The following is a 12,772-nucleotide window of genomic DNA, read 5'->3' as shown; positions in this document are numbered from 1 at the left end:
ATTTCCAAAATCAAAATTTGCAGTGACAAACTATTATCTGTAGCTATGTAGAGAAGCCTTCAAAATATATAAACATGAAGTCAGTTTTATCAGAAAAGAAGAAGCCCCTGATGTGTGGAGCATAGAAACACATAACAAAAAACATTATTCACACTAGCTTTTGAGCTCTTGCTCTTCTTCTAGAAAAAGTACATTCATTCACATACACAAACACGTGGGTGTCTGTATGTGTGAATGTGTGAACTTTTGTTAGAAAAAGAGAAAGAGTTCAATAGACTACTGTTTTCTGTTATGCGTTTCTATGCTCCACACATCAGTGTACTATAGGTCAGTGATTGCCCTTCCCTTATTTGGTACAAGTTTTAGCTTTGACAGACAACAGTCCAATAATTAAACTTTTCTTTCATAAGCATTTTTTTTGCTGGGCATGCCTCTTTTTCATGATATTTAAGCCACTCTCCAAAATCTAACCCATCAGTCAGCAACACTCAACAGATCCAAGAGCACCTCTGAATATGATTAACACAGCTTTGGATGAAACTTTAGGAACAGTAGAATTTTATAGACTACAGCCATACAACCTGGCGGATTCACCAGAACAAAATACATTTAAAGTTTGTGGAATAGATTCAAGACTAGGGGAAGAGGGGTCAGGAGAAAAAAAGACACTAAATATGGACAAAAAAGCTTTGATAATCACAAAAGAGAATGAAATGGATTATAGAACACTCCAGAAGTTAGAGATTCTTTTGATATTGCAGCCTGCATCAACACGGGAACATACTTACTAGAATTACTGCCAAGTAAAGAGGCAGAGTTCTTCAAAAGTAGGACTGAAATCAGGGTACTAAATAATCAATATTGTGTATTTCAGATGATGATATCAGAGTTTAATATTATTAAGTATTCATTCCTTTACTTAGATGTCCTGGCTGCCATTTTCGTGTTTGTCTTCCTTGTTTAACTCCAGGAATGCTTAACACATGGTGGTGAGACATATCTCAATTTTTTGTCACATAATCCATACTTTTATAACTGCTTCCACTCCAAAATTTACTCTCTTACTTACCGTCAACAATCACTATTCCAGCATAATCATTGGTAAGACCTAATTCAGTAACAGGAGAGACATTTGTGAGCTGAGACATATTCAACACCAACACCTAACTGTTCTTACCACATAAGCATGACATACAAAAAGTTGTCAGTATAAATGGGTTTAGATACAGATCTATAGTAGCAAAAGACAATATCTTTTTGTACAGAATGTTCTGTAGAATAACAAGGCACCTGGATCACTATGCATTATCAGCAGCCATTTTCTTTTCAGGAACAGTATGTTATAACTCATCAAGGGGGAATTTTTTTCCATGACAAGAGTTTTTCTGCCACCACTGGGTTTAAATTGATGCTCAGTATTTTTATTAGATTTGATCAGTCTCCATCATACATATTTCTGTCACTATGCTGTGTAACATTTTTTTATCCATGTTTCATCTCCATCTCTCTCCTTTCCTGTCTTCTTTTATTTTATTGTTTGCTTGTTGGTTTTCTCTGTTTGCTATTCTCCCTTATTTGAGTTATTTCTCTGGACTTTTGAGGTACTATTTTCTGTAGTCTTTCATTTTCTGTGATTGCCTTGACTAATTCTTCTTTTCATTTTATTTATTTATTTATGGTACTTTAAGTTCATATGCCCATAGTAATGACTTGCTAAAATTCTTTTATCACAATTCAGTTATCAGGTTTTCTGGTCTCATGTGTTTCATTCTGTAATTAAACATCCTTTATTGCTCTACAGTCTACAGTTTCTCTCTTAGGCCATGGCTGAAGAATGTCTTTTGAAATTTAAAACTTCTGAACACCATTCTCTACATATAATTTTTTCTGATCCTTTACAGAAACTGGTTATCCAGTTTAAGGTTCACTCATCCTTTCATGTGCATGACATGATTTTTTGTCACTTTTCAAGCTGTTATAAGAAATTTTTCCATGTAATTTAATTGTATATCTCTGTCTGTGATCACAAGGAGTATCATGTATGTGCCCTTGATGAAATTTTTATACAAACATAATGACAAAACACAAGAATTTTAAGATTAAAAATATATTTCGTATATTTTATTTTACATTTGTAAAAATGATACATTTTTTTTATACTGAAGGACACTTTTTGTTTTTTTAATGTATCAACCACTTCAACAAATGATAACAATTGTTACTAATGAATTGATACTAACACTGTTAGTGATGTTAAGTCCAGATCTACAAGAACAGATGAGGACATTTCATAAAGTTGCACTAAACTAAACAATATTTTTAAAGCTTAAATGTTATATTGCCCTATAGTTTGTATTAACAAAACCTTTGTGCTTAAAGAAAATATTATTTACTTGAAAAAATTGCCATTTAGTAATTAATTGGACAATGGCAATACAAAAAATATGAACTCTTTTTGTAAAATATAAGTTTGTATGCTCTGAAAGTAAGAATAGTTCTGGGACAGAAGAAAAGTTATTAAGAATATCCCTTCAGTCACTGTTTTGACATTACTGGTACAATTATATTTAATGTGGTTTCCAGAATTATTGCATTATAAAATGGGGATCATTCTGATTATTCTTTTCCACTCTAGTCAAACTCCAGATTTATTGAGAAGATTGTAGCACAATGATAAATTAATCATTAAAGCACTAATTAAAAAGATGTGTACATAATCAGGAAGGTGCTTTACACAGTCAGATTACTGGCTGATACTACTAACTAAATAAAAAGCACAAACCATGTAGCAAAAAACTATTATAAGACATAACATAAAATAACTGTGGGCAAGAGGAGGAATTGAGATGCATCAAAGGCATACTCATGACCTTATTATAACGGCTTCTGAAATTAATATTACTAGCAATAAAATGTGTGACACTAGCAATTTCAAATTCATTTAAAGAGGCAAAATTCAGATCAGGGAGGTAAAAATGCTATTTGTATACATTGAGAGATGTGTTTCCCATTGTTGCACCTTTCATTACTTTTGCTGACATTTTAATAAATTAAATTCACACCTTTGCAACAATCACAAAACATTACCATTAACACTTTCTGTGTATTAGTGTTGCATTTCTCTTTTTGAAATGACTTTGTTATTATAAACTTGCCTGCTTTAGTACAGCTTTCATGGTTTATTTATTTGCACAGAAAGATCTCATGACTATTTCAGGACTATTCGCCCTCTATTACCAATGTCACAGTACAGTTATTACTTTGTCACATAATAGGTGGCACAGAGGATAATAATGATTATTACAGTTTTTAAGGAACTTGCTAGTTATGATTTCAAATGTGTAGCATAGGAAATGTGATATATAATCAAAAGAAAACATCTGAGGAAAATTTACATCTGACAGTCAGTTTCTGAAAATATATCTTTTACTTCTGATAGATTTTATGTTAATATCAGCTCCAGATATTTAAAAAATAGCAAGGTAATAGCACTGATGAGAAAGTAAAAACATAAAAGCTCATGATTAAAAACAATAAAGGTAATCTTGATAAACAGCAATGAAAATCATTTTACGTATGAACCAATACAGTCATATGTTTTTCAGATATTTATTTAATTTCAAATAGATAGATTGGAGACTATCAACTTCAAGTGTTTCTTTTCAGTGAGAAATAACTTTATAAGAAACTGGCATTTATCATAAAATAGACCATTATTTTCTTGTGGACACTTGTTTAACTCTGTTTTTCATCATCTGCTTTGCAGAAAATTGTAGTGGCTTTTTATAGTGATCATTTTCCTTTGGAATTGTATGGTTTTGTTATCAATACTGTTTGGCAGTGCAAAAAGTTAGAGCTTGAAATTATTTACATATTTACAAAACATTTTACAATTATTGAAAATTAAAAGTGATGTTATGGTTACACTTCCAAAAATTCTCAAAAATATAAACTGTTAAATTTTTAAATTAATATCTGGAGTAGTGTACACAGGTTCTGACTTTCAATGAGTTATGTTTACTAGGCAAAACACACATTCAGACATAAAAATCCAGAGTATCTCACATACACCACATTTTCATTTCAATAAGCTAAGTATTTGGTGTTCAGTTATTTGTGTTTGAAAATAATGGCAATAAAAATATTCTTTTAGATTCATATCAACATAGCATTTCCACTTAGCTTGCTGCAAAGGGGAAACACTTTGTTTTACAGCAAGATGCAAGCACTTTGGCCCATTTTGTAATTGCTGTATTAATACTACCCATAGAAATATCAGAAATCCAAATCCCAATTTGAAAATTCATCTGGAGGGATGTCTAAATCCTTTGGATATGAATCAAAATTTGATGTGTCAGTAGGGCCTCTTATCTGAAAAAAAGAAGAAATTTATTATATGAAATAGTGGAGGTACTGAGTCGCAATAGGCACAACAAAAAGATTCACACAATTATTGATTATATGAAATAGTATGGAGGTTGTAGCAGCTACTATTTATTATTTATCTATGATATTAAAAAAGAACACTAACTCTTTGTTACAGTAATAGTGCTTTGGTACTACAGATTGACTATATCTTAATAATTGCTGTGTTAGTGGATATGAATTACTTCACATATTAATGAATTATGAGACAGAACTGATGGTCAGTAATTGCCTTCAGGAAGTGAATTGTGCAGTATTTCCAATGGATGTGTATAAGAGTAAAGGTTATGCACATCCTAGCTTTCAGAACTAATAGTTCCTCCCTGTGGGAGGGGAACATTACAAAGGAAAGGCTCATCTATCCTCATGTTCACTGCATGTGGGTTTCTCTTTCGCATCCTCGGGTCTGAGTGACGTGCCCTTTCTTTTTAAACTTCCCAGATGTTTCCCTCTCTCTTCCCAGAGGAAGAAACTAATAGTTCTGACAGCTACGAAGTGCATCACTTCTGTTTTTATATGTGCCTATCAGGACACTGAAGGCAAGTAGTCTACATTGGTTGGTTGGTTTTGGGGAGGGCACAAAACAGCAAGGTCACTGGTCCCATCTCATTATGGAAGGATGGGGAAGGAAGTCGGCCATGCCCTTTCACAGGATCCATCCTGGAATGTGTCTGAAGTGATTTAGGGAAATCAAGAAAAACCTAAATCAGGATGGCTGTATGCAGGTTTGAACCATCATCCTCCCAAATGCGACTCCACTATGCTAAACACTGCGCCATATCACTCAGTTCTTTTGATACATATTTTAAATTAAAGCACATAGGCGATGTAGTATGTAAAATATGTCCTCCTTTATGTACATGAAGCAGATTTTAAAGAATGAATTTCTGAATTAGCTGACCAACAACTAAATACATTAAATGCAGGTATGGAGATATGTTTACTATCTGCACCCTAGCTAAATGTGTTGTTCTATATGTAAAATTGATTATAATATCACAGAGTTATGTGCTGTAGAGTAGATTGTGCTGATGTTTTATGTTCTCATTCTTGTTTGTTTTAAAATGACTTTTTCATGCAATCAAATAGAATAAAAAACTTTCTTTAGCACCTTTATCAAACAATTGTAACAATACATGTTTTTACTTTGCCTTCACTGGTCTACTTACAATTTTAGTATCATTTTACAATTTGTGCACAATATATAGAAGGAATACTTTCAATTTTCCTCTCCTACCTTCAACCATAGCTGTCATTCCCTAGCTTTTCAGTATTTCCATTACTACTTTGTTTATTTCTGAACTTATTTGGATGTCCTTCATGTTGATTACTGTCCTTTTCTCTTCTTTGCTGCACTCTTCCTAGATTTGTAAAGTCTGTCTTGTCTTTTTTCTTCGCATACAGTTTTCTGCTCTCCTCCCCCCCCCCTCCCCCCAACCCAAAACAAACTTTTCTCTTCATTGTTTTCTCATCACTCAAATCAAGCTTCAGTTTATTTGCTGCTGACGTAATTATGTATTTGATCTCAACAAATTTTTCTTTTATACAAATAGTATTTCTTTAGTCTCATCTGTCTTACTGAAAAGTACTTATCAGAACACAAATTTCTATCTGCAACTGTGCTTTCCACCAGTTTCATCTGCAGATCATTTTCATACACTTACTTGCATCTTTCCATGTAGTATTGTATTAGCATGTATCATTATTAAAAAGTTGCTGTTCCAGTCAGCTTACTTCACTTTGTAAAGGTAGTCCATTTTTCTTCACCTTGTTTAACTGAACTCTGAAGGTGGAAGCTGTATTCTGTATATCCCAGTAAGAAGGAAAAAATCTTCAGAGCTGTGTAACATGTCAATATATACATTGACAAAAGAATATCAGTATAATGCTTAATACTATTTGTCATTATGCGTGTTAAACTTAATCTAAGCATTACTTTGAAGGAAAACAATGTTGTTAATTCCTCAGTAACATTAAACAGGAAATGACAGTTTTTTCCAGAGTAGTGACTTCCCATGTAATTTACTGGGTTATATTTAGCTAGCATAATTACTAATAGCACTAAGCAGTGCAGTGGTTATTGTTAAGCAGCATACAGGTACAGTTTCTAAAAGTTGTTTCTCTTTTATCAGTCTACATATTATCTCTTTTCACATCCATGAAGGTTCTTCTTGTTTATGTGACACAATGGAACACAATGAATAAATGGATATCACTCCACCACATATCTGATTCTCACTATTCAAGTGCTTTCTAATTATGCTGGTACTATTCTGTGCTTTTTACGCAACCTTATCTCTACATTTTTCTTGTATTTGCCTTTTCTGTTTGGTTTTTGATTTGTCTTTACATCAGCATCATCTCCCTATTTTCTTGCTTGCATTTTCTTCTTATTTTCAAAATTTATTTCCTTCCTTTTTCTCTTTCCTTGTCCCATTATTGCCACTTTTTCCATCAAGATCTTGCTTTCATCTCTGCTTACAGTTCAGATTTTGCATCTTAACTTACATAACAAACTTTAATGACTGCTTCTTACTAATGTTCTCGATATAGAACCCTCAATTTTATAGTCCATTATTATGAGACATGTCTGGAACGTAGGTACCATTTTGGATAAAACTCATGAAAACATTTTTTCAAACCAAAATTTATTTTTACAAGAAAGGCCATTTATTGGACTATTTTTCTACATAATAGTCACCATCATTTAGACATCTGTCATAGTGGGAGACCTTTTCTATGGCCTCTTCAAGAAAGATGCTGCCAGTGAAGACAGCTACTGCTGAACACATTGTCTTGCCAGTACTGTCTTCACTGGCATCATATTTCTAAGAAGAGGACATAGAAAAGTATTTTTTGTGTTGTAATTGCAGTCAAAGCATCTTCTTCCAAAATCATGCTCAAGTTCAAGAACAAGTGGTACTCAGAAGGTGCTATACTGAGGCACTATGGCAGGTGATTGACCTGCTCCTAAGAAAATGATCAAATAAGGTTTTGAGTGCACCAGTAGAATGGGGAAGTGTATTGTCATGAAAGAACACAATGCCTTGACTGTGCATTTCACAACCTTTGTTTTGAATTACACTCTGCAGTTTTCTCAGTGTTTCACAGTATCAAACCACAGTGACTTTTTCACCTCTGGGAAGGGCCTAAACAAGCAGAAAACAATACGAAAAATAGTGTTCAGTTGTGGATTCTTCACTGGTGGCATCATTCTTGGAAGAGGGCATAGCAAAATTGGTTTCCCACTATGATAAATGTCTGAACAATAGTGAAAACTAAACAGAAAAATAATTTAAGAAATTCTCTTTCTTGTAGAAACAAATTTTGGTTTAAAAAAATATTTTATGAGGTTTTTTTTTTTTTAATGAGATGTGTTCAGGAGAAAGTAATAGCTTGCCCTATCATGAGCTTCCCTGGAAAGCGCTGTCTCAAAATTTTAATAGTAAACCTCTCTGTGGTGCACAACACCTCTTGTAATGTCTGCCACTGATGTTTGTTGAGCATCTCTGAAATGCTCTCAGACTGACTAAATGTTCTCATTAATAAATGTGCTGTTCTTTTTTGGATCTTTTGTATGTCTTCTATTAGTCCTATCAGATAGGTATCCCAGCCTGATGAACAATACTCAAGAATCAATCAAACAAGCAGCTTATAAGACATTTTATTCATGCACGAGTTACATTTCCTTAAGACTCTTCCTATGAGCCTCAGTCTGACTTCTGCTTTTCCTACTATTTGTTCCATTTGGTCGTTCCACTTAATGTCATTCCTGACAGTTACTCCTATATATTTTACATTGAACACTGTTTCCAGCAATTTGTAATCTATAGTGCAGTTTTACAGAAGTACATTTCTTTTCATACATATGCATAATATGTCACATTTATTTACATTCAGGATAAACTGGCAAAGCCTACACAATTCACCAGTCCACTGCACATCATTCTACAAATTGATACTATCTTCTGGCATTGTTACTTTCTTTTAGATACTTGCTTCATCTGCAAACAGTCTTAAAGAGCTTCCAACACTTTCTACTAGATCACTAATGTACACTGTAAACACCAATAGTCCTATCACACTTCCTTGATATACTCCAGAAATTACCTTTACATCTGTGGAAATTGTTCCATTAAGGGTAATGTGTCAAATTCTATCTGCAAGGAAGTCTTCAACCCAGCCACTAATCTAGTATGATACTCATATTTTTTTCAATAACTGGAAATGTGGGATAGTGTCAAATGCCTTCCTGAAGTTAAGGAACACAATGTCAACCTGAGTACCATTGGCTACAGCACTACAGATCTCTTGGTGGAACAGGGTGAGCTGAGTTTCAAAGGTCTCTGTTTGCAGAATCCAGGTTGATTTTTATAGAGGAAATTTTCATTCTCCAATAAGTCGTAGTTCTTGAGCCATAAACATGTTCCATAATTTTACAACATTTTGATATCAACAATATATGCCTATAATTACGTGTATCTGTCCCATGGCCCTTCTTTAAAATGAAAATGACTGCTTTTTTTTCCAGTTGCTAGGTACAGTTTGATGCTTCAGTGATCTATAGTAATCTGCTGCTAGAAGGGGAGCAAGTTCTTTTGCATCTGTCTCATCTGGTCCTGATATCTTTCAAGAACTAAGTGAATGTCCTTGCTTTTCTATTCTGTGATCAGTTATCTCAATATCTGCAATTTGCCTGTCATACAATCACTGAAACGAGGGACTGTCTCACAATCTTCCAAACTGAAATAATTCCAAAACACCTGAATTCAGTTTCTGGCCTTCTCTCTGTTATCTTCCATTTCAGTGACAGTGTGGTCACTGAGATAATGAATCAAGAATTTCGAACTGCTTACTTATTCTGTGTAAGAGCAAAACCTATTAGGATTTTTTGTCAGACTGATTGACAAAAGTTTACTTTCCAAGTCACTGAACTCTTCTCTCATTGCTTTCCTTACACTCATTTTCACTTTGTTCCACCTTTGTTTGTTAGCTAGGTTTCTGACTTCTCTAGAATCTGGTGAAAGTTCTTTGTTTACATAGCAGTTTTCTAACATGCCTATTAGACCATGATGGGTCTTTCCCATTTTTCAAGACCCTGCTTGGAACATACCTTTCTAATCCATATTGAACAATAGTGCTCCACATCGATGCTGACTACTCATATACTTTGCAATTGGTATCCTGTCACTCCTGCTGAGCAAAAATATTTACTTACTTTTCTGAATATTCCTCGTAAAACCCATGGTCATTGTTGCCATTACAGCCTTATGATCACTGATATTTTCAGTGTTAAGCGATCCAATTAGTTAAGGTCTGTATGTTGCTAGGAAGTCTAAGACATTTCCTTCATGACTTGGTTCTCCATATGCTTGACGTAATATTTGGACAAGACTTGGAGAATCATGTCATGCAAATCCCTTACATGATTCTCTCAATCAATGATATCTGGCAAGATGAAGTTTGCCCCCCCCCCCCCCCCCCTCTCCCACCCCCTCTAACAGTCTCCATTACAACAATATGATGAGAAAAGTTATTAATGATAATATTGTGCTAGTTGTTTCTCTCTGAAGACCTCTAGTACTACAGCTCCTGACCCAGACGGTCTATAAAACATCAGATTACCATTTTTGACTGACGTTTGATGCTTAACTTCACCCAGATTGATTCACATTCATATATTATGGTAACCCCACTAGATATTATTGGGTTCTTTACTGCAAGAAATACACCACCACTAATGGTCATTAATGTGTGCTTATGATAAATATTCCTATATGTGCTTAGGATTTTACTACAATCCACTGCTGCTTTCAACCAACTTTCTGTTGTTAATACCATCTGGACATTATAAACTTCAATAAACAATAATAATTCTGAGAGCCTTCCTTGGATGCTCCTGCAGGTTCCTGATGTCATATTAACTGTTTCTATAACTAATATATGAGCACACTCAGAATTTTGTGGCTATTGTAAATTCAGTTTTGGTAAACAATTCATTCCTGATTCCAAAAGAGTGTTTCTCTAACCTAAAAATCCCCATTTGCATGACACATGTTCTCCACCACTGTAGTAGCTGCTCCCTGTGTGTAGTACATAAGGGGGAACACTACAGTTCTGCACCATATAGTGGAGGTCAAGAAATTCACATCCAATGCCATTGTTGAGACAAATGAGCCTCTGGTTTAGACCTTCCACTCTGCTGCATTACCAAATGGCTTCTCTTAAAACTACCTAGGATTGATAGTTTGGAACCCTCATGATAGCTATACATTGGATCTAATTGCAACAAACAGATCTGACCTATTTCCAAATATCTACACCTTAAAACATTCATGTTTTTCATTTTTTCTGAAAATTTCCATAAAGAACAATAAACCATTTTATTTGAAAATGTTTTCACAATTTCATTACTTAGGACTGCTATATTTTGGCACACCACTACAAATAAATCATGCTTGAATCTCCCGTCACCCTCCATTGTCAGCTTACACTCTTCATTGTACAGTCTGGAATTGAACTCAGGAAGTTAGCAGGAGTGCATGAGCGCTACTTTTACGGGACACTGTGATTATTGCCAACAGGGCTTTTGGAATAATTGACAGAAAACCAAGAATAACTGTATGGGGCAGAAATGCAGGGGATCTGGCATTATCTGCCCTTACACTCTTCCAAATTTCCCCATTTAAGTATGCACCTGTGACTTATTGAAATGTAAGAAAGATCATTTTCTGCATTAATGAATGTCCCAGCAGGCATATGCATGAGCCTAAATGAGGAGAATTTAGATTATTATGTATTTACCATATGGCTTTTAGTGCTGGGAGTCCTCAAAGAGATGCTTAGCTTGACTTCAATGCAATACTTTTGATTTAAGGAGAGGGGCTACATCTTTAAGGGAATTGGAATCTGTGAGGAAAGACAGGTATTTGGAAGGAATTGGCTGTGGCCTATAGTAAGGGACCAGCCCCAGCATTTGACTAAATTGTAAATGAGAAACCGCAAAAAACCATTTTGCAACTTCTTGGCAGATGGATTTAAACCACTTCACTCTTGAATCCATGGATCGTTAGCTCAGCAGCTCAACACCCAGAACTACTGCAAGTTGGTGGAGAATTTTGAAAAACTGGTTGTTGTACATTGCTTTAAAATAAAATAAAATGCATCACAATAAGATACCAATATTTGACATAACATGTTTTCCCTTTAATTGTGCACTTCTGTCATTCAATAGTCAATAACTGCATGCATATTTTAAGATTTAATTGTGCATGGAATTGCTGGCTTCAGTTATTATATTATTACAAGAGCATAAATAGATTTTGTACACAAGGAGGGATTCTGGGTGCTGTTGGCTTGGACAAATTCAAGCAGCCTGCTGAAAAAATCTTTTAAAAACAACCAAACCATAGAATCTTGTCATCATGTATTCCTTCTGTTCTCCACAAACCCCTCCCATATTAGAAATGGTTTTCATAACTGAGCACCACACGGGTGACCATATTGGGTGAAATACTGATAGAATACTGAGCATATGATTCAAGAAATGCAACCATCATCACTTGGGCGATATTTTTGTTGATAAGGTTGAATTTTGGGAGACAGAGACAAAGTCAAGTGAATTTATGCACTGATTTTGATGTAACATTATTTATAATGATATTTACCACTCTGCTGCCTTGTGAAATACTGAAATATTGCAGCCCTAAATTTCTTCCAGTCTCCAAATAATAACTCCAGTGCTAATATTACATTGCTGTAGATATGTTTTTTGGCTACCATAGCAGTGCCTACATATTTTTAACTTACCGTAATGCTAATGTGCCACCACACAACATTCATGTACTGGCAGGCCTAAAGTAGTTATCATCAACCAGCAAAAATGTGTAAAGTAAATCTATTTGCAGACAGGCAAGGACAGAACATAGCAGCCAAATTTCAGTCTAGAAGCAGTCACAAAATAACTAGCATAGTGAAACCAGGTGCAAAATTCTAGGCAGTGACTTCCATGAACCATGATATGAAAACAGCAACAACAAATAACGACTTTTTCATGTTCTTAGTAAAAAAAAAAAAATAAAATAAAAAATAAAAAATAAATAAATAAATAAATAAATAAATAAAAATTAAAAAAATGAAAAAAATGAAAGACCTAGTGAACTCACTTAAAAGGAGGCTACATGAGCCGAGAAGTTCAAATGTGGTCATCTTCTCTGTTCCACATCGACATGACTTGCCATTCTGGTTGCGTGTTAATAAAGAAATGCGAAGCACAAATAAACAAATCCTAAATATATGCACGAGATTTAAAAATGTTACATTTGTGGACATAAACTGCGTAGGAAGA

General features: G+C 34.4%; 1 protein-coding gene across 2 annotated transcripts in view; it reads right to left on the bottom strand.

The window, feature by feature from the left end:
- Positions 1 to 2,479: 2,479 nt before the first annotated feature.
- Positions 2,480 to 12,772, bottom strand: part of LOC126180792 (cGMP-dependent protein kinase, isozyme 1) — a 597,699-nt gene continuing 587,406 nt past the window's right edge. For both annotated transcript variants that reach the window (XM_049924720.1, XM_049924719.1), the window contains exon 12: positions 2,480 to 4,371. In XM_049924720.1, coding sequence (XP_049780677.1) covers positions 4,276 to 4,371 — 96 coding nt within the window. In that variant the 3' untranslated portion in view covers positions 2,480 to 4,275. The remainder of the gene's footprint in view (positions 4,372 to 12,772) is intronic.

The sequence above is a fragment of the Schistocerca cancellata genome, chromosome 1, assembly GCF_023864275.1.
Source record: "Schistocerca cancellata isolate TAMUIC-IGC-003103 chromosome 1, iqSchCanc2.1, whole genome shotgun sequence".
In the NCBI taxonomy this organism is placed as follows: Eukaryota; Metazoa; Arthropoda; class Insecta; order Orthoptera; family Acrididae; genus Schistocerca; species Schistocerca cancellata.
Note: the sequence above shows the minus strand (reverse complement) of the source record. Positions and strands in the feature narration are given on the sequence as shown.